At 43.1% G+C, this 22,577-nt stretch overlaps 2 protein-coding genes across 5 annotated transcripts in view; one reads left to right on the forward strand and one right to left on the reverse strand.

Moving 5' to 3' along the window:
• DHX58 (DExH-box helicase 58) overlaps nt 1-5,289 on the reverse strand; it is a 39,500-nt gene extending 34,211 nt beyond the window's left edge. The window contains exon 1 of the mRNA XM_083700302.1: nt 5,158-5,289. The gene's annotated coding sequence lies outside the window, so the exon portion shown is untranslated. The remainder of the gene's footprint in view (nt 1-5,157) is intronic.
• DNM1L (dynamin 1 like) overlaps nt 1-22,577 on the forward strand; it is a 40,669-nt gene that overhangs the window by 9,817 nt on the left and 8,275 nt on the right. Inside the window, exons 2-16 of one of the 4 annotated variants that reach the window (XM_083700259.1) lie at nt 1,442-1,589; nt 8,169-8,207; nt 10,860-10,906; nt 11,712-11,783; nt 12,807-12,893; nt 13,379-13,541; nt 14,357-14,477; nt 15,773-15,904; nt 17,560-17,766; nt 17,947-18,067; nt 18,267-18,422; nt 19,035-19,124; nt 20,024-20,116; nt 21,131-21,187; nt 21,445-21,522. In XM_083700259.1, coding sequence (XP_083556385.1) covers nt 1,442-1,589; nt 8,169-8,207; nt 10,860-10,906; nt 11,712-11,783; nt 12,807-12,893; nt 13,379-13,541; nt 14,357-14,477; nt 15,773-15,904; nt 17,560-17,766; nt 17,947-18,067; nt 18,267-18,422; nt 19,035-19,124; nt 20,024-20,116; nt 21,131-21,187; nt 21,445-21,522 — 1,611 coding nt within the window. The remainder of the gene's footprint in view (nt 1-1,441; nt 1,590-8,168; nt 8,208-10,859; nt 10,907-11,711; nt 11,784-12,806; nt 12,894-13,378; nt 13,542-14,356; nt 14,478-15,772; nt 15,905-17,559; nt 17,767-17,946; nt 18,068-18,266; nt 18,423-19,034; nt 19,125-20,023; nt 20,117-21,130; nt 21,188-21,444; nt 21,523-22,577) is intronic. The other 3 variants (XM_083700260.1, XM_083700261.1, XM_083700262.1) reach the window with 3 other exon arrangements.

The following is a 22,577-nucleotide window of genomic DNA, read 5'->3' on the forward strand; positions in this document are numbered from 1 at the left end:
ATCCCTGTTTGAGTCAGACCTCGGCTGCTGTTTAAAACCACTCCTTTAAAACCTGCCTCTCTTATTGCTCCGCTCCCCTGCCATGACTTCCTGAAATATTGCAATGAGATGCAAGAAGTCCTCCAATGGGGGTTGTGCAATGGCAGCCTTACAGTTTTGTGTCTATAGGAGGTTTATGTAAAATTCATTCATTATCTCTTTCTATATATGTATGTCGGAAGAGAGAGAAAAAAATATAGAGTACAGTATTTGAAGGAGACTGTTGAGGTTATGGATGTATGCAGAAGTGTTTACAGTAAAAAAACCCCAAACAAACAACAATAAGCAGTAAGACCAGCAGCTAAAAAGAAAAAAAATTGACCCATTTATATTGATACAAATGGAGATTTTGAAGCCCGGCCAGGCCCAAGTTGTCATTTAGGGCTTTAAAGGTTAAAATCAGTCCCTGGAATTGAGCCCAGAAACTAATTTACAGTCATTGTAATTTATGCTCAGTCTGAGGAAGGAGATTTATTAGAGTTTATTGGAAGTATATGTTAACACGTTTTGGAGTAATGAGGATCACTGTAAGGGTAGATTACGTCAGAGATGGGGAACCCATGGTCCTTAAGATGTTGGACTCAAACTCCCATTTGCCCCTGCCAACGTGGTCAGGCGAGGGATAGTTTGAGTTGGGTTAGACCGTAACTAAATATGGTTAGCCTTGTAATATCTTTCAGTGACTTTTTATGCTTTTGTAAACTCTAAGCTCTTTGGCATATAACATTGTAAGCGCCTTTTAAAAATCATAGCTGAGCTTCTGATAGTTCTTGGATTGTTTTCTGTTCGAATGCTTCAGAGCATTATGATCCATAATTAGCTGCTTCTGATAGGTCGGCCTGTTAGTACTGCAGCAAAGGTTCATCAAAATTATTGATGAAATTATTTAATTATAGTTGCAGAAAGGATTAATAGCATGTAATGGTATACTTGCATTAGTGTCCCATCTTTTAAACGTTGATTTTTTCCCTGCTTTTCTTGGGGCTCTTTCTGAGGCTTTTCCTCCCTCACCAGTTGTACTCACTGTAGAATTGGGAACAGAGTCTGGTCTGATGCACTTCTTCTCTCACTTTCCAACCCCATCTGTTGTTTTACTTGATCTAGGGTGGCAGCTGCCCCCCCCTACACCCATGCCTGGGAGGCAGCTATAGTTTCCCTTCCTTCTATTCTAGATTTTCATGAAATGCTATGATGGGATAAAAGCAGAATTGCCAACAGAGGGCAGTCTAGATCTATTGCAACAGATAGATCCATCTTTTTTTTCAAAGCCTGATTTTTGGGGGGAAGGTTTTTATTGACACCTGTCCACAACCTATGAAACTCCCAACTCTGTCATTTGTTCAAGGCTATTGGAATAGTAGAATGCAATATGCAAGTCCTTTGTTTCCTTTTCTGTTTTCAGAGCAGTGGGAAAAGTTCTGTGCTGGAAAGTCTGGTGGGGAGAGACCTGCTCCCACGAGGCACAGGGATTGTCACCCGGCGCCCCCTCATCCTGCAGCTGGTTAACGTTTCTGCAGAGGATCTTCGGAAAAAAACTGGAGACGAAAACGGTAAGGGCTGCTCATAATGGGATGCGATCCTTTAAAGGAAACTACTGTTCAGTTGCCGTTATACAGTCATGCCAAGTTAAGAAATAGCCAGCATTTTAATTTTAAAAGCCGCCGACGCCTTTCCACGGCCTGCGTGTGTTTCACATTTTTCTCCCTTTTTATATCCTGAGGGCAAGGCACAGCTGCTTTGGATTTGTACCACCTGCTTGTCCCCTTGCCATTCTTGTGGGTGGTATTACTGTTACTCACTCATAGCATTCAGCAATTTTAGAACTGAAGTTGTGTGTCTTCTATTTACAGCTGCCTCATTTTGGGGGTAGTGGGGTACATCGCAATTGCACTTAGCATTTTAATGGAATGCATAGGAAGTTGCCTTATACCGAGCCAGAACATTGGTCTGACTAGCTCAGTGTTGTCAATGCTGATTGGCTGAGGCTCTCCAAGGTTTCAGACAGGAGATGCTTCTAGTCCCACCTGGAGATGCTGGGGGTCGAATTTAGGGCCTTAGCAGATGCTCTGCGACTGAGCTATACCCCTTTCCTATGCTAAAAGCATTTGACAGAGATTGCTTCAGTTCTCAACGCTGGAAGGTAGGGCAGTATTATAATGCTGTTGAGAGAACAGGGGCTTACCTAAGGCCGCCTGGTGCAGAGGATGGCAGAAAGATGGTCCAAATTAGTTGGATGATTAGGAATAGATTTATACGTGTTTCTGATTGCCATAAAAAATAGGAACTGAGAATCATTGCATTCACATCCATCCATCATTATTGCAGGGTTTTTTTCCATTCATCTTGGCCAAAATAATCATTTTGACAGGAGACAATTATTCTTACAGTAACTGGATAATCTTCATTTGTTAGAGAGATTGCTTTGTTTTTGGCTTAGAATAACTGATGCCTGTTTCCTGTAATGGGTTGGAGAGCCCTCAGATGTTTTTAGGGCGGGAGATGGTGGGAACAGAACTGTGTGCACTGTGCTGGGCTGCTTGGAGGAAAGGTAGGAGATAACTGTAATAAATAAATGGATTGCAGCTCTCACTTGTTGCTACTTTATTAATGTGTATCCTGCCCTTCCTTCCAAAGCAGTCTGGGGTGGGACATACACAAGAGATAAATCAATCAAAACATCGAAAAACATCTCCAAAATATATGCAGACTGGGAAAGATCTCTACATAAAAGTCTTGTTGGAAGATGCAGGCCTTCAGTGGGCATTGTAAAGGCAGCAGGAGGTGTTAAATAGAGGCCTGTCTAATATTTAAGGGGAGCAAATCCCAAAAGGTAGGTGCCACAACACTAAAGGCTTGATTCCTATATTGTGCAAAATGGGATTTCCTGATAAGATGGTATCTGCCAGAGGCCCTCACCAGTAGGCTGCAGTGAGCAACTGGGTATATAATGGGCAGGGTGATCTTCCTCTTCTAGCTGCTACACCGTATGAAAACAAAAGAATTCTGAAGGAATAAAGAGACTTGGAGCCACTTGGAGTTTTTGTCAACCAGTTTCATAAGCTGCATCAGAAGCTATTTGACCTGGAAAGGAGTGGTAGTGTCTTGTCTTAACTGGTTCAAAGTTTTGTGCTCTGGTAATGCCTCCTGCTTATTTAAAGGATATTGTCCATTTGCCTTCGAGATCACCAAAGCTTTCATCTTCCCTTGAATATCCATGATTTTAATTGAGGGAGGGGAAGCGATTGTGAGGAACCTTTTCTAATTATAGGAACAACAACTAAACCATTGACAATATGTTAAGATGATTAAGTGCTTTTTCCAGTTCCTGTTTCTGATTTAAATATCTTTAATGCTGCATTGTAATATTGCATTCTGAAAAGAATGACCTGAAATCTTTGCCAGCCTTTGTAAACTGCATGTAATAATTGCCATTGCTTGGAGGAGCCATTTTGCAGTGCAGTGTTGGATTTGTGTATACCTGTAAATCTATTTGAGGCTTTGGAATAAATCTTAGCCTGCTTGCTGTATTTGTGCTGGTTTATTTGAAAGGAGAATCCTCACAAATAATCCACTAACACCTGCCAGCTGATATGTAGTCAGGTTTATTACGCACACCCTATTTAAGCTGCCTCTAACAACAACTGGGATTTGGGGAATGATTTGTTTTGAAAGCATCCCCCAAATTCCCTTCTCTTGGCACAATAAGAGTACAATGCAGTTGAATGAAATGGTTGGATAAAATAAACCAGAATCTGTTGCATTTTTTCATGCTTTATAAATGCTCCTGTTCTCTTGGCTAGTTTGTATCTTAAGCCACACCTTTGGCCCTTGGTATGAGGTTAAAATAATATTTTCCTTTTCCACAAGTGAAGGAGAGTTTGGGACTTTCCGTATATCTTCCCCTTTCTATATGTTCTTTTTCATATCCTGTGCAAGCTTTTTCAGCAGGAAGGTTGACACTTCTGTGCTGTTGCCTTTATCTAGGAAATATATGAAACATTGCTTGTGTTTCTTATCCTAGTAGCATCAAACATCAGCTCATTTTCCGACTAGCTGCCCATTATACCTGTTGGTATAAAACTGTATTTGAGAGATGCCAGAAAGTCAAAAGGGAGGATGCCTGCTGAATCTCTGCTGGAAGCATGTTTCACAGCATGGGACCAGTGACACTAAATGCTCGATTTCCAGTTGTTGGCCAGCCAGGCCTCTGTAACTTGCAGCATTCCTCCAGATAACCTCCAGATGGCCCTTAAGGCATCCTAGACCCAAGTTGTTTAAGGCAAAATGACATCATAGAATCAAATGCACAGCCTGCCATGATGACACCATGTCATTTTCTGTTACTGCTTCTTGTTGGCTCCCGGATTCAAAGGATGTGATAACCAGGAGCCTGGTCTTTGTGCTCATCTTTCTTTCGCTTGGTTGGGGTAGAGGAGATGGGAATAAGCAAGGGATTGTCTCTTCTGGTCTTCCAGGTCTATGCAATAAAAAGAGGGAGTATGCTTGTGTGGAGAGAATGGGCGTTATTTCTTTACTTATCCTTTCAACAAAGCCCAACTTCCATTCAAATGGTTTTCTTGAACCCATTCCACTGTTGCAATTTAATATCACCTAAAACCCATGAAGCCTTAACTTACCAATAACCCTTGTAACTATAGGCATATTAAAAAGCCATCCAAGTGCAGTTATAGCATTTAACAAATATTAGTGTTTGTTTATGACTGTATTATGCAGTATACAAACTTATGTGCTTACCTTAATGTAAGCACATTTTAAATGGATATACACTTTGCTAACTCATTACTGTTGAATACCAAAAAGTTTATTTCACACTACTAAACCAAGAGGAGGCAGTTAGGTACCCTCTTGAAGCTCTTTTGCCAAATTGCCCTTGTACTTACTCCACCCCAGTTAAGCTTCACCAGTGCTATAACTGATGACTTTTGTTGAAGCTCCTGATTCAACCTCAACTGAAGGCAGCCCTGTTCAGGGAAGTTTTTAATGTTTGATGTTTTATTGTGCTTTTAATTCTGTTGGGAGCCACCCAGAGTGGTTGGGGAAACCCAGCCAGATGGGCGGGATATAAATAATAAATTATTATTATTATTATCTACTGACCTACTAAAGTGCAGATATCCCCCCCTGTCCTGTCCTGGAATCTTTTTCTGTCTCTCCAGACATCAGAGCCAGACATTCTTAACTGCCTCTCACTTCTCCTTCTCCCTTTATCTCTTCAGCCTAAGCCCAGTAATTTATTTGCTTGCCTTTCAGGTCTTTCTTCTTCTCTGATGCTCTCTGCTGCCCCCTCCTTCTGGCTGTCCAGCCCAAGTGCCAACCAGCCTGGACAGACCATTCCAACTAACTGCTGCTGACCAGTACCCAGCCATATATATGCTTCTTCTGTCCCCTCTAGTCCAGCCCCAGCCAATCACACTGTCTGACTAAATATTCTAAACCTGCAGCCACCACCCAGAACATGCCTGTCTTCTATCACTTTGTATACTGAGAGTTCTGTCTCCAACCCCTCCTCAAGTGTCAGTTAAGGAGTCCCAGGGAAAGCTAAACCGACTTTCACCTGAACAGGCAGAAGGCTTCCCCCATCAGATGCATTGCAGTGTATAATATCACAATACAAATGCTAGCATGCACTACACACTGCCCTTTAAAAGACAGTTTAAACAAGCAGGATTTCTTCAGAGCTCTCAAGGTTGCTTTTACAGTTCATGGGCCTTCATATCATTCCTGCTAGAATGCAATGCCCCTTACAGAGAATATTTTCCCAGGAAAGAGGCAAGCAATGCGGATTTCTGCATTGCATTCAAACCCACTACATTTCCATTCTTCCTCAACCCCTGCTCTCAGGCAGTCTCACAGGAAGAAGCCCATATAAGGCCATACCTTAGATGACTTCAGACTCCCCTGACCTCAGTGACTGAATACTCTGAGCGTTGACTTTTGAAAGTTGTGATACCTTATACATCTTTTTAATAGTTTTAATGTTCTCATATGGCTAACACAGCAAGATGCATTTAAAAGGAGCTAGCCAAATAAGGGGTAAACGTAACAAACAACACAGTAGTGTAGCTTAAAACAGTGGAGCCTGTATTAAGTGGTACCTGTATACGCTTCAGGTTACAGATTCCGTTAACCCAGAAATATTACCTCGGGTTAAGAACTTTGCTTCAGGATGAGAACAGAAATCGTGCTCCAGCGGCGCGGCGGCAGCAGCAGCAGGAGGCCCCATTAGCTAAAGTAGTACCTCAGGTTAAGAACAGTTTCAGGTTAAGAACGGAACTCCAGAATGAATTATGTACGTAACCAGAAGTATCACTGTACAGAGATGCAAATTATGAAGTACGGTAGTGATCGCTGATCTTGTGTTGCTGTAAATGCATTCAGACCATAACTCCCTGATTCTTAGGGGGTCTTTTATTGTTGATGAGAAATGTGTAAGTTTGGGGAGAAAGTGGTAACAAGCCATTCTCTCTCACACCCCTCCCCCCATCAGCTTGGTGTAATTAATTCATGCCCCTGCAACTCTAGACTGTCTGTAATGTTTGTGAATTTTGGCTTTGTTTGGGTCTAAAACAGCATAATAAAGAGACTTAACAGAGTTTTTTCTTTTCTTTTCCCTCCTGCTAATCCTGCTGTGAAAGAGTCTGGATGTGAAATGTCTAGCCTCATAAGTTTTTGAAGTGGCCTTTCACCTAAGAATTTCTTCTCATAGATAATTTTCTTTTTTGTGGCTGGGTGTGGGGGAGGAAGGAAGAACAAGTAGTTCTACAAGAAATTGATATTCTTGTCACTCCTTTTGGGCTCAAAACAAAAATGTCATTCTTAGGGAAATAAATTAGTTTGAAGATGAGAGAGGAGCATTAAATTTTGAACGTGACATTAAACGAAGTAGTGTCAAGGTACCCTTTCACTGAATTTAAACAACTCAGGCTGAATGCGGAGTGTAGAAATTGTTGTCTTACATAAACCGTACAGTTTCTGAAAGGTAAAGTTATCAAGCTTTTTGGAAGAAAGTCTGAGATAAATAAAGTGATACTGGACAATCTTTTCCTATTCATAAGCCACATTTATAAATCCAAGGTAGTTCTTTCTTAGCAGAATCTATGAATGGTGGCCACAGTTCACAATTATGGACTGCAATAACAAACGTTGCCATAGTTTTGCAGAATTTGTGGTGGTTTGTTATGTTAGTTCTGTTGTTTTTTGGCCAGAAACGTAGGTGGCCGAGAGAAATTTGATGTAAAAAAGAAGAGACAAACTTGTTTGGAGAGGTTCACAATAAAGAAACAAATAGGCAGTTTGGTTTGCTACAGTTGCGGGCTGTGCATCCTTAAGATCACTTTGGCTCAAGAACCTGGTTTGGATCAGCATGCAAAACAGGGTGCGATGGGAAGCAGGATAGCATCTGCTCACCCACCAGATGGCAGCTGTTCCTCTCCTTATGCTAGTTGGGTATAAAGTTGCAGGACCTACTTGCAAAAAAGAAAAGAAAAGAAAATAGAAAAAGTCCAGTGCAGCTAGTCCTGAACTATGCTGGCAGTTCCAAGATTTTATGCAAACACCTCTGTGGTTCAGCCCTATGTATGATGACCTTCATCGCACTGAATATTGAATAGCGTATATGATACCGAGTATGGGAGTGTCTGGGTTTGGAGGCAATACACTCACAACTAGTAACTAGCTTCTACACATGTTAAAGCCTTGCCCAAACTGAGCTACTGTGATGGTTTTTCATTTCCTGTAGGTGATGGTACCTTTCTAAACTACTCATCCTTGCTCATTTTTCCCTTCTAGCTTAGGTAAAATCTATTTGCCAAATGGTGGTTCTTCACTTTGCAGTATTTAAGCTAATTAGAGGGAGTTACTGACACAGCAATTATGCACTGTTAATATGCACTGTTAGGATAACCTGGAAATACGTTGGCTGCTAAATTAAGACTGGTTTTCAGAATGTTACATTCTAACTCTGCATTAAGCATGTATGCATTTCTCGTGTGGCACATATGTCTTAATGTATGTTGTGATTCCTGCAAGACTGATAACATGCTATCACAGAGGTTCCAGAGGGAGGGAAAAATAACCAAACTTTTGATGCTGTTTCTTTTCAACTACAGACCCTGCAACTTGGAAACATGCAAGGCACCTTTCGAAAGGTTTCCTATTCACTTCTTTTCCTCCTACACAGAATCTGCATGCTTTTGTATTCTAGCCACATGCATACCATGCCACTTTTATTGCTGCCTGCTGTCCTTTATTTGCACATTTACACTCTGGCTGCTGCGCTGAATAGCTGTTGTTTTGCTGGGCCCGCTGGCTTAGTTTGCAGTTTCCTTCTTTCTGCCTCTGTGTCAAACTAGAAAGCAGTGTAGAAATCTTGACCTATTTTTTAAAAAAGAAAATTGTGATAAAGTGCTTTGTCATAATAACCATCATTTGTGTTTTTTGTTTTTTTTTGTTTTGTTACCAGATTGTACTTTTAAATCTGTGGTAGCAAGAAATCTGTTGGGAATAGCAAAACAAAGAGAGATGGATTTGAAATAAGTGCTTAAATAATAACAGGACGTGAAAGACTACATGGTGGCATAAATGCAGTCTGTGGCCCACCAGATGTTGACTTCTGCCAGTTTGGGCCAGTGGGCAGAGATTCTGAGATTTAGAGTCCAACAACCACTGGAGGGCCATAACTTATCTGTCTCTTGTTTAATGCAATGGACCTCTCATCAAAGGGACCCAGAAGGACTTTTCTACTTGTTTTTAGTAAGGAATAAGAGGTCTGGTGGCTCTCCTGTCCTGCTTTCCCACTGGCTGTAGTAGCAATGGCTCTACGTCACAATCACTGGGGGCAGAGGTAGGGAGGAGAATGGTAGGAGAGGAGGAATTGTGTGCCCTGCCCTTGTACCTCTGTGTTCCTCCCTTCCAGTTCTCTTCCCTGCTGGTACAGAGATGCATGTTGCTGTAGTCTGCAGCTAAAGGGGTTCAGCACCTTGTGACCACATAATAGAGAGTCCTTCCCACCTGCAACGGTGCCTTTCACTCAACAGTGATCCTGAAACAGGTCCTTAGCCTTGGAACCAACTTGCAGGCCATGACCAAAACCTGGCTGTCTCTCTAAGGTTAAATAACGTAAAAGTTGCATATCCAGAGTTGGAGACCTATTTTGCCAGTGTTCTTACCCTTAAATCAGATTGACCTGAGCATATACAGTATTTTGTGCTGTATAGGACACACTTTTCCCCCTCCAAAAATTAAGGGGAAATGTGTGTGCGTCCTATGGAGCAAATGCAGGCTCCTTGGTTTCAGCGATAGCAACGCGAAGCCTCTGAAGCGCAGAGGGAGCGCTCCCTCCACGCTCCGGAGGCTTCAGGGATAGCCACCTGAAGCCTTCAGAGCACAGCACGAGTTTCTGCTGCGCTCCGCAGGCTTCAGGTTCCTTTCGCTGAAGCCAGGAGAGCAAGACTCCTGGCTTCAGCAGAGAGGGAGAGCTGCGCAGCACCCCTCCAGCCAAGTGGGAGGAGAAATGGAAGGGGCTCTGTTTCTCCTGCCACTTCGCTAAAGGGGCGCTGAGCAGAGAGGGGGAGAGTTTTTTTCTCTTGTTCTCCCCCTCCTATGGAGCAAAAAATATGGTAATACAATGTATGTTGCTGGTAGCCGCAACTAGAATGTGTCTCTAGAGGACACATGTGCAATGCACTTTCTTTCCTGAAAGAGATGTCCTCAAACTAGCAATGGTGAGACCTGCTACCTTAAGATTCTAGGAAGTGAAGTATCATAGGAAGCCAAGGGTAAGTTAGCATAGTGGGCAAAATTAGACATACTAGTTGGTTTGAAAGGTGTGAAGTCCTCCAGTTTATGAACCAGACCTTCTTAGATATCTAGTTTTTGTTTTGAGAGTTTTCTTTTTGGAATGAATGTCTCTTTTCATTTTGCCTTTTCTCCCCAGGAAAGCTTATATAAAAGCTTCATTTTGCACATGTTGAAGGAAATTGCCAAAAATTTAGGATGTTTTGGTGTATGTGATATGAACAGAGCAAACCGGACAACAAATTAGTGTTGCGCCCCCCCCCCCACTCTACCACCAAATGTCTTGTTCTTGTATGACTAAGTGGCCCCACTTAAGCTACAGTTAGTCATGGCTAAAGCCCCATTTAAAACCATTTATTCTAATAGGAGTCTGATAAGATTGGGGCCATTGCAGATAATGGCATGTTGTACTTGTACACCACATACACACTTGTTCAATCACTCTTATCGCCATGTGTGGGACTCTGGTCAACAAAGTGATAGTAATATATGATAAGGAGTATATGTTAGGCCCCAGTTTTTATCTTATTAGTATAAGAATTATAAACAGAAATGAAGACCTTAGTAAATATTGAGGCATTTGATTTCTGGCGAATTGACACTAGATTAGGGCTGCCATATGTCTGGATTTTCCAAGATATTACCAAGATTTCAAAGGCAGAATTGATGTCCGGAGGGGATTTCTGAAAGGTGGCGCTTTGTCAGTCGAAAAATGTGTTTTTTTGACATTTTTGTAACCCCCCCCCCAAAAAAAAAACCTTTTAAAAAACTCAAGAATTTTTGGGGTTTCTTAAAAGAAGCTCCACAACTTTCAGGGTGTCCTGGTTTTTCCGTTTGAAATATGGCAACCCTACACTAGGTCCATTTGACTAATGCTTGGGGTTTTTGTTCTCCATCACAAAGGTTGAGCATAGACAAACTCAATGGAGAAAATGTACTTGAAGCTGAAAAAGTTGGTTGTATTGCTCCACTTCTTCTCTCATGCCATGACTGTCTTTTTCCAGGGGTTGATACTGAAGAATGGGGAAAGTTTCTGCACACCAAAAACAAGGTACATTTTCTTGATTAGTAAAAGGTAAAGGTACCCCTGCCCATACGGGCCAGTCTTGCCAGACTCTGGGGTTGTGCGCCCATCTCACTCAAGAGGCCAGGGGCCAGCGCTGTCCGAAGACACTTCCGGGTCACGTGGCCAGCGTGACATTGCTGCTCTGGTGAGCCAGAGCTGCACACGGAAACGCCGTTTACCTTCCCGCTAGAAAGCGGTCCCTATTTATCTACTTGCTCCCGAGGGTGCTTTCGAACTGCTAGGTTGGCAGGCGCTGGGACCGAGCAACGGGAGCGCACCCCGCCGCAGGGATTTGAACCGCCGACCTTTCAATCGGCAAGCCCTAGGCGCTGAGGCTTTAACCCACAGTGCCACCCGCGTCCCATTTTCTTGATTGTAAAGCCACAAATGCACATAGGGATTTGGGTGTGTGTACATATGTGGCGGCGGGGGGGGGGATGTCCTGAGGAAAATGCACTCTGGTGGGCCCCTCTTCCGTTGGTGGGTTTAGCTGGCATTAGTGGCGGGCAGCAACAGTATTGCATGGCTGAAGGGTGCAGTTTTAATTTCCTACAATGTCCCAGAGTGGTGCTGTTTCACAGGCATTGCATTATGGGAAATAAAAATGGCAGCTTGACGTGGCCTCCTGGTATTGCTCAAAGCACCAGTCAGGAGAAATAAATAAATAAATAAATACGGGGAGTCCAGGCCAGGCACCAGTGGTGGGTCCCGTCAGGGTGCTAGGGCCCTGGCAGAGGATGTTGGGTGCTGATGTTGAGGCTTTTTTTCCCTTTCCTTTTTAAAACTTTAGCTCTACTCAGACTTCGATGAAATTAGGCAAGAAATAGAAAGTGAAACCGAAAGGATTTCAGGAAATAATAAGGTGAGTGACTATGGTTGGCTCATCTTTTAATAGAAGTCATTTCAACACAGAAGCCACAGTTGGGAAACAATGATGTACATTCTTCAGATTGGAATTATTTTGATGCAGGATCTGGAGCCCGCAATTGAGAAACAGTCATGCTATTGCTTTCTTAAGCCAAGTCACTTTTATCTAAGTTCTATGTTCCCAAAGAGGCAGAATCTACTACTGACATTGCTTATAATCTCTAAGGATACAGCTTCTGTCAATCTCCCCTGGTGGCTTTGCATTATTTCCTAAGAGCATTGGCTTGTTCTCTGAACCAAGAGGAGCTAACTTGAGGCCCTCCAGATGTTGCTGATCAACAATACCCATCATCCCTGACCCAGTGGGAGCCGTAGTTCAGCAACATCTGGAGGGCCAGATGTTAGTGGCCCATGAATGTTGTCTTCCATACAAAAATCAGTCACATTTGTCAGGCACATTTAAGAGCAAATAGCTGAAGCATGTAGACCAGGGGTCTGCAACCCGCGGCTCCGGAGCCGCATGTGGCTCTTTTACACCTTTGCCGCGGCTCCGGGGCGGATACTAGCGAGGGGAGGAGGCGCATTGTGCGCCCTGACACTCCCCACTGTGACGGGTGCTGTACTGGCTGTGATGTCGCATGGGGGCGGTGCGTGCGTTAGTCACGCACTGTCCCGACGTCACCTTCCCACCCGCTGTCAGATCGCGGCTCTGGAGATATATTTGTTTTAAATGTCGCAATGGTTTTGCGGCTCCCAGTTTTTTTTCTTCTTCGGAAATGGGTCCAAGTGGCTCTTTTTGTCTTAAAGGTTGCAGACCCCTGATGTAGACCAAGCAAAATTTCAGACATGGACACCTGAACTTAGCAATATGCTAGATTATAAAGACAGGTGCCCAAATTACAAAAACAACCTAGATTCAAAGGCTAATTTAGGTTCAGTGATGTCTTGTTTTCTGAAGGTTACAATTAAGCATGTTCTGGATAAATTATTCTTTGTTCCTTTTTCCTTGGCTTTCTAGGGAATCAGCCCTGAACCAATTCATCTAAAGATTTTTTCCCCTAATGTTGTCAATCTGACTCTTGTAGATTTGCCAGGAATGACAAAGGTAAGAAGGTTTTTGTTGCTGCTGCTGTAGAGTTCTATGTTGTTGGGTTGGGTTTTTTTTTTTTGCCAAGTGTGAAATGTATGTGAGAGATCAATTAATACCTTGTAGCAGACATTTAAAAATGTTTCTCGCCAAGATCCCCAGTTATCTCCCTTCCTTCCCCACACTATGCCCAGCAAACCCCACCACAACACTCTGCATTGGGCTCTCTCAGGTCCCTTTGCCTTCCTCCTTTGTTGTCCCTTGACTGCCTCATCTTAACTACAGCATCACAAGGCCTTTCTGGAATTAGGAGAGTCAGTCAGCTACCTTTCTCTCCATATAATTCTCATGTTTTGGGGTTTCCTTCCTGGCTTTCTCTCCTCCTCCTAGGAGTGGCCTTTAGATGTTGTGCATTAGGAGACCTGTCTGCATATGCATCACTCTTAATAGATGTGGTTAACAGAAGGAAGGTCCACTTTTTTCTTCTTCTTCTTCTCACACAGGTGCCTGTAGGTGATCAACCAAAGGATATTGAACTTCAGATCCGAGAACTAATCCTTAGATTCATTAGTAACCCAAATTCAATTATTCTGGCAGTCACTGCTGCCAACACGGACATGGCCACTTCTGAGGCCCTCAAAATAGCACGGGAAGTGGATCCAGATGGTAAGTGGAGGGGGGAAACCAGGGTTTCAGCATGTCTGTTTTTTCTCTTTCTAGGAAATGAACTTGTACAACACAGCTGATGATGTAACTCAGGGATGGGGAACCTTTGGCCTTCCAGATATTATTTGGCTCCAGCTCCCATCATCCCTGACTGTTGGCCATGCTGGCTGGGATGGGAGTTGGAATTCAATATCTGGAGGACCACAGTTCCACCATCCCTGTAACTGTTACCCCTTAAAATCTACTGTATCTACTGCCTGTTCTTACAAATGTGATTTGAAGAAGGGGTAGTTTGCAATTGTAATTTGTGCAGTTGAAATGGCAAGATGCCTTCAAAGAGTTTCCTGGTTGAAGTGCTTTCAGGCATTCAAAGTGAAGTCACGTCCATTAATTTCAGTGGGTCTACCCCGAGTAAGACTAAAAATAGATACAACTCTACATGGGCTCCCAGAGAAGATCTTTCAGGCACCTTGGTCCTTTCTGGTTCTTTTTGCTGCTGCCCCATGGTGAGCTAAGCCAAAGTTTGGTTCATCTAAAGCTGGATTCCTTGCTAGCCTTTGTCATGGATGTGTTTGCAGCCATGAGCTCCTCTGGGAGAAACTGCAAGCCAGCCATAGTCATAGCACAAACTCGCAATTAATCTGAGAATGAGTAAATGAGTAATGGTGAATTTCTCTTCTCCTGCATAGCCGTGTTCACTGGCGCCTTTCCACATTTCCTTTTGTTTTTACTTTGGGTAGCTGTTTCCTAGGCTTGACAAAGTTAACCCATGACCAGCTTAATGTAAAATGACAGTTTTCCTGCTGCTCTGTTAGGGCGGCGCACCCTTGCTGTGATCACAAAGCTGGATCTCATGGATGCTGGCACTGACGCTATGGACGTACTTATGGGAAGAGTGATCCCTGTTAAACTCGGCATCATTGGTGTGGTGAATAGGTGAGTAGCATCAGAATGTGGTCCTTCCGTTACAAAGCAGTGCTTTGCATTCCCGTGTTTTTGTGCCCTGTGGGGAGAGTGTTGAGGCCATTGCAATTACTGGGCTCTTTGGTCCTCAAATCATTCTTGGATGTTTCTAAGACTAGTATGATGGGAAGGCCTAGGAGAATTGTGGCCTCCTACACTAGTAGGGACGCAGGTGGCGCTGTGGGTTAAAGCCTCAGCGCCTAGGACTTGCCGATCGAAAGGTCGGCGGTTCGAATCCCTGCGGCGGGGTGCGCTCCCGCTGCTCGGTCCCAGCGCCTGCCAACCTAGCAGTTCGAAAGCACCTCCGGGTGCAAGTAGATAAATAGGGACCGCTTACCGGCGGGAAGGTAAACGGCGTTTCCGTGTGCGGCTCTGGCTCGCCAGATGCAGCTTTGTCACGCTGGCCACGTGACCCGGAAGTGTCTCCGGACAGCGCTGGCCCCTGGCCTCTTGAGTGAGATGGGCGCACAACCCCAGAGTCTGTCAAGACTGGCCCGTACGGGCAGGGGTACCTTTACCTTTACCTTCACCTTACACTAGTAGTTGTAGGGGGTAAAACTGGCAAAGGCCTAGTGTTGGGGCCCTGGACCACCTCAGTATCCATGCAACTTTTGCATTAGTAGCAGTAACATGCTTAGTGTACTGGATGTAGCTCACTATCCAGTCAATCTTATTGTTGCTGGGCCAAGTTTGAGGTGTTACTATTAGTATATAAAGTGCTTAACAGCTTCGGACCAGTTTATTTGAGGGGTTACCTTACTCCACTTTGCCCATTTGACAGCTTTGATCTGCAGTACAAGCGCCAGCATAACATTGTAAGAAATGTGTCTTCTAGGGTGACAATCACCCACACTTTGGAACTGCCTGCCTATTGAAATCGTGCACAGATGCCTTTGCTGTACTCTTTTTGACGACTATTTTGTTCAGGCATTCCTATCTAGACAGGTAGCAGCTGACATGGGCTTTGATCTTGTTTTTTAATTACACTTTGATTTTTAAAGTTCTTTTAAAATTGGTCTTTTGTTGATAATTTTAGTGTTTTGTGTAAATTGCTTAGAGGTTTGTTTGTTTTTTTGCAAGTGACCAGTTTATAAATTTTGTTAGATAAACAAATCTGATGCCAACTGATTTAGGATAGCATCATGGCATAACGTCACTGTTCCTTCTAAGTCAGAAGAACATGTTAACCAGATTTTGGCAACAGGAAAAGAAAATGAAATGATATCTAAATGAAATGAAACATGTTTAATTTTCTGTCTCATTTTTAGGAGTCAGTTAGATATTAACAATAAGAAGAGTGTTGCTGATTCAATTCGTGATGAGTATGGTTTTCTCCAGAAGAAGTACCCCTCTCTAGCCAACCGGAATGGAACAAAGTACCTTGCTAGGACACTCAATAGGTACAAGGAGCTGCTTTGATCCTAGTTTAGATTTTTCTCCAGTTGGAATTGTTTTGACTTGTTCTGGCCCATCCTGGTTGTGTACAGCTTTTTTTGCACTTGGCTGGTGAAGCCGGTATTTAAGGGACGAGTGGCTGATAACATCCTGATATTTTCAGTTCTTTTGCAGTTTTGAGTCTTGCATGTGGAGGCCATGAATGGAAAACTGGCAGTTATTTGGGAGGGATTGGATGATTTGGTGTGCATGGCCAGTTTCATGTGATTCTTCCCTGTGCTCTTTCAGGATGCCAAATGTAGAATGGATGAGTGACTGTTTTCATTGAGAGGGAAGTATGGGGCTAAGTTATATGTTAAACCTCAGACTTGGGGTTGAATCCAACCAAGTCATTGCATGAGTGCAATGGCTTCTGCAAACAAAAAGGAACTCTCCATCCGTGCCACCCTCATCCCCCCACCCCCAGATCTGCTCCAGAGTGTTGGGAGAACCCCCAGAGCAGATTTCGGGAGGGTGCTGGAGGTGGGATGTGGGGTGGGGAGTTTCATTGAGCTCATGGAAATTGTTTCACTTTTGCAATAACTTAGTTACACACAATCTTTTGTTTACAGTACTGAATTTTGGATTGTGCTCTACATCGTACTGGCAGTATGTGGTGTACAAAGTACTATATTTTAAGGTAATTGCCACTGCTAACAGCAGTGGTGCACCTGTAAGATAAATTTTGCCTCCCTTACTGTCTTTGAACCACATCATTTGTGGTTGTTGTCGGAAGAAGATTTTTAACTGATAGATTTTTTTAGTCTGCAAAAGATTGTGGATAGGATTAGAAGATGAAGTTATGTCTGCGTACACATGCTTTATTAATTACCGCTTATGTCTTGAAGAATAAGAGAGAGAGAAAGTGATCAGCAGTTAAAATCTCCTGAGGTTGTTGGTAGTGCTGGTTCCTTTTGCCCTAAACCACACCTCACTTCAACCTGACATCCACAGACAGCTCATATTAGGTTCTTGGGGGAGCTGATTTAAATTTGGAAAGAGGGAGCTGGTTAAATACCTTCTCGCAAACTGCTGCTTTCCCTATGCTCAGTGAGCCAGATGAGCTGAAAACAAACACATGCAGAAGATCACCATCTCAGGTCTACAAAATCAATTGGAGTTTGGCTCTAACTGAAATAAAAAATTATTTAACAATGGAAACTTTGATTTATAATGAGTCATTGTTCCAATTAGCTCAGTATTGTCTACACTGATTGGCAGTGTTTTTCCAGTGTTTCATTCAGACTGGGTACATTCCAAGTTCTACCTAGAAATGCTGGGGATTGAAACAGACCTTCTGCATGCAAGGCAGCTTCTCTGCCACTGAGCTATCGCCCTTGCCTCCTCCTCTGTAAGGTTTGCGCCCCCCCAAAAAAAATCTGTATTTTAGTTTTGTATAGTTTTTTGTTGAATGGCAGTAGCATAGAATCATGATGGCTTTTAGACTGGAGAAATAGTAGGCATTCAAACCCATAGTAAGCTACCGCTGGGAGAATGCCCCACTTGCTTAAAAGAAAATGATGGTTGCTTAATAACTGAAACATGCTCATGAAAACGTGAGTGGATTGTATGTTTTGAGCTGTTTTCCTTAAAGTGTTGCATTTTCAAATTCTGTTTTTAGGTTGCTTATGCATCACATCAGGGATTGCTTGCCAGAACTGAAAACCAGAATCAATGTTCTAGCTGCTCAGTATCAATCTCTGCTGAACGGCTACGGGGAGCCTGTAGATGACAAGAGTGCCACATTACTGCAGCTGATTACCAAATTTGCCACCGAATATTGCAACACCATTGAAGGGACAGCAAAGTACATCGAGACTTCAGAACTGTAAGCACAACTTCTATTTTGGAGTGAAGTTGACATGGATGGCAGATTGTTTAGAAACATTGCAATTAAACTGAAATTTGCTACATTTTTATGAATCCAATGAGCTCAAGGAGAGGCAATATTATTTGGCTTCCCTATTTTCCTCCCTGTTGTCTCAGTGACTGTTTTTTCATTCTCCAGGTGCGGTGGAGCTAGGATTTGCTACATTTTCCATGAAACCTTTGGGCGTACCTTAGAATCTGTTGATCCACTAGGTGGCCTTAACACCATCGACATATTGACAGCCATTAGAAATGCTACTGTAGGTATTATCCTTCTTTAACTTCCTGTATAAGATGCAGTATCACTTTGCTGACCTGCACTCTCTATGCACTGGGTGGCGTTTCAGTGCTTGTAGAGCATACAGCTTAGTGTTGTCTTGGGAACGGGTACAGCACCTTGGGGAATCTAAATTATTACAACAGAATAAATATGAATCTGTTTCCTTTTGGCTTGGCTAGGGTCCCCGTCCGGCCCTGTTTGTGCCTGAAGTTTCATTTGAGCTCCTAGTAAAGAGGCAAATCAAACGATTGGAAGAGCCCAGCTTGCGTTGTGTGGAGCTTGTTCACGAGGAAATGCAGAGGATTATCCAGCATTGTAGCAATTACAGTACACAGGTAAAAGAAGGAGCTAATTTGCAAAAGTGTGTGCCTCACAGAATGTGAAAATATCCCAGAAGAAACATACGATGATGATGATTTATATGGGTGGCATATAAATAATTTTATTATTTACATACAGCCCATTTGACTGGGTTGCCCCAGCTACTTTGGGCAGCTTGCAGCAAAATACAAAATCAACATAAAACATTAAAAACTTCCTTAAAGAGGGCTGCCTTCAGATGTCTTCTAAAAGCCATAGTTGTTTATCTGTTTGGCATCTGATGGGAGGGTGTTCCACTAGGATGCCTTTTGAGAGAACTCTTCTGCTTGGAAGATGGAGTTGACAACTTTAAACTGAAAACTGCCAGAGTACTAATGTGGACTCACATAGGGTTGTGTGTATACATATGCATTCTTGTATTATATTGGGGTGGGCGAGTGAATGTGGTCCCCCAGGCTTCTCTGTGCAGCACAAGCCACACCTCTCACTTGCCCTGCCATGCAGCCTCATCCAATGAACGTTTCCTTGAACTGTGATCATGTGAACTTGGTTTGTGTGATTAATTCAGTTAGATAGTTCGTTGCTTTTCAGAAGTCAAACTCTTTCGTTGTTTCGTTTGTATTCAGGAATTGTTGCGTTTTCCGAAGCTCCACGATGCCATCGTTGAGGTTGTGACTAGTCTTTTGCGTCGAAGGCTACCAGTTACAAATGAAATGGTAATCTATTGTGGAGCTTGCTGTGTGCAGTGGCACGTTCCTTTTAATGGAGAGTATTGGTGAAAATTCTGTATTCCACTGTGGGCCTAGTTAGACTGATGCGTAAAGAATAATTCTGGGGTTTAGAATAATAGATTTGCAGCTGAATACTCCTCATTGCTAAGTTGTAAGATCCTCTCTGGTCTTAATTTTAATTTATTTTTTCCTACGTCTCTTGGTCCCTTGCTGTGCATGGGGACAAAAAGGGGATTTGTCTGTGTCCCAAGAAGTGCAAAAACGTGGTTTTTTTTACTGGCTGCTCTCAGAGGTATCCTGCTGTGAAACTGTGATGCCAAAAGGTTTTTTGTGGTTCCTCAAAATGTATCCATTTAAAAACAGTGTTGGGTTTTTTTTTGTTTAACCTGACCGTTCCATGGGTCTCCTGCCAAAAGGTTTTTGTGATCTCCTGCAAAGATGATTTCCATTGTAGGAAAAATGGCCACTCCCACTTTTAAAGTTTGGCTACACCCAGTTTGACATGTGACCTCCAGAGGGCCAGAAAAAGACTAGCCATTGCTGATGTGATACATTAAGGCAGTAACTTCAGGAGACACATGGTTAAATGCAATCACCAACCTGCTACCTTCCAGAGGTTTGTGTCTGCAACTCTCATCAACCCTTACCAGCATGACATGATAGGCCAACAGGTTGGCAAAGGCTGGTGTAAAATTATTTGCCCTTGGCAAATCTTAGGATCGGTCTTTTTGTGGTCTTCCTATGTTAGTGCTGTGTGACTGAACTGCATTTATATGGATGTTTTTGCTACTGAGATCAATTCTAGGTTATTTGTCATGAACTCTTCCCTAACAGTCACTTCAATGGGCAAAATTCTAAACTTTTAATTATATTCTTTCTCATAGGTTCACAATTTGGTAGCCATTGAGTTGGCCTATATCAACACTAAGCATCCAGATTTTGCAGATGCCTGTGGACTAATAAACAACAACATAGAGGTAAGGAAAGAAAGTCTCTCCATTAATTACAAATGGGTCTGCCATCGCGTGCACAGATAGTTCTATTTTGCAAACTCTGATCTTACTGGAATTACCAGATTTTCCCATCAGCTGCTTTGTATGAATAAAGATTCTAAAGGTGATATCAAACATTGGTCAGACTCCAGATAGATCCATTGAAATCAGTGGACATCGCCTGCACTTCTGTCTTCCATGAGTATTGCAACTTAAAATAATGTTCTTGCCTGGGTTGGGCCACAGACCCATATAGCATGGCAGTGTCTCTCAGAGGACAGCAATATAATTATAAAAGCTTATAAGGTGGGTCTGTGATTGCAACATTTAGCAATCAGTGGTCATCTGGCTTTGAACAGAAGGGTTTTCTTATATCTGCAGTCAGAATGGATGTGTGCAGACATGGATGTGTGGTATTCTGAATGAAGTCAGCTGGTTCTTTGTCCTTGTGTGGCAAGAGAATTCCCCTTCCCCTTTTTTCTTCTACCTTGGTTTTACAGTCATACCTCATGTTACGTCCGCTTCATGTTACGTTCTTTCAGGTTACGTCCCACGGCGACCCGGAAGTACCGGAAAGGGTTACTTCAGGGTTTTGCTGCTTACGCATGCGCAGACGCACAAAATAACACCATGTGCATGCGCAGAAGCGGCGAATCGCAATCTGCGTGTGTGCCGCTGCGGGTTGTGTTCTTTTCATGTTGCGAACGGATCTTGTTCGCAACCAGAAGTACCACTGTACATTGCTTGCGTCTCATTTGGAAGTTTGCTGATAGGAGTTATTCTTAGGGAACATTACCCGGTAGCTTTTTCTGCCCCCTCTTTGTATATATTCTCTCCAGTGTCTGCCAATGTCATTACGTGAGTGTAAATGAGGGGAGATCCTGCTCAACCACTCTGCTAAGAATTCCAAATAGCTGTGTCTGGAAAGAGAGGTCACCCCAGCTTTCCTTTTTATGTAGCATGAGCATATTGAATGTTTTTATGCTTTTTCTTTCAAAGGAGCAAAGGCGGAACAGGTTAGCCAGAGAGATGCCTTCTGCTGGGTCACGAGACAAGGTGAGTAGTTTGGCTTGATATACTTCATGAAATTTGGAAGTGGTGCTTAAGATCAAGTCAGTCGTAATGTTACCACAGTAATTAACAAAGAGCTCCATTTATTCATGGGAGTCTGGAGTTGTTGGGCGGTTCTGTTCCAAAAATTCAAGTGCATGCAGTCTTCTGAATTTAAGCCACCAAGAGGGATCAAGGAGGCTCAGTTAAAATAATCAGACAAGCAATGCTGATGTCATTTTCTGCCCTTCTTGCTTCTTCAGTCCACTAAGCCTCCTGGTGTTTTGGCACCACCCACCCAGGAGCCCTCTACTGCTGGTTCTGCCGAGGTTGATGGCAAGGTCTGTCTTTGTTTCTTCCTCTAAGCACTGCATGCTGAAATCATTTTGTGGTGCACTCTGGTAGTGGTTGGACATGATTCTCATAAGCATAAGTATTTTTGTCCAGATTTTGCCTGTCCCAGATCATGTGTTGCCAGCTGACAAAGTTGGCTAGTTAATTTAATTATGTTAAGGTAGTAGGTTTCAAGTTATATCTTGGGGAGCCTTGGAGCTTTCTTTCCATTACTGCTCTGTCCCTGTTGTGGGCAGCTTCAGGAGGCTGTTGGGTGTGTGTTCTTAGGGCATTGTTCTTCCGTGTTGGATCACCAGGTTGTTGGACCACACTCCCATCCATCAGAGCCAGGGGTCAGGGATGAAGGAGTTGGTAGCCCTGCAACACCTGGAGATGCAAGGTTGAATAGCACTATTCTGGGCAAAGCTCTGATTTTGCAGCTGTAAGCTGTATTTGTGACAATCCAAAGTTCTGCTTGAGCTGACTCTTGTGCCCTAAGATACCTATTCCCAAATCTCTTGCAACGCCCACTTTAACCTTAAATATTTGAGCTGCCAGTCTTTTGTATGAAGCTTGAAAATGTGATGATTTAAAAAGTCTGTTAGGTTTATTCTGGTGCATATCAGGATCCATGATTGCACATTTACCAGCCTGCCTGCCACAGCTCCTTCACCCTGAGCGTGTCCAGCTGGAATGCGGCAAGTAGGGGATTGATAAATTAGGAAAATTGATGTGCAGAAATAATCCCTATTCCAAACCAAACCATTTAACATCATTCATATTTTGGGCATTAAGCCATTGTACCAGTGAAGACCATATATGTATCAAAGGTCTCAGAGGAGTCTGCATGTGCAAGAGATTGGGGATAGGCCTTTGGACACATTCCCATCCCATAAACACCATTTTAACCTTCACGTGTTCACATGAATGACTGAAGAGGGCTTAGAACAAAACTGGGATGCTCTGAGTTTTGCCATTAAGTGGGGAAAGCCCACTTAATGAGGATGAGAGATTTTCTTAGTTGGGCTGGGGAACCTGCGGCTCTTCAGATGTTGGAGATGGT

Source organism: Podarcis gaigeae (genome assembly GCF_964106915.1).
Source record: "Podarcis gaigeae genome assembly, chromosome: 10".
NCBI lineage: Eukaryota > Metazoa > Chordata > Lepidosauria > Squamata > Lacertidae > Podarcis > Podarcis gaigeae.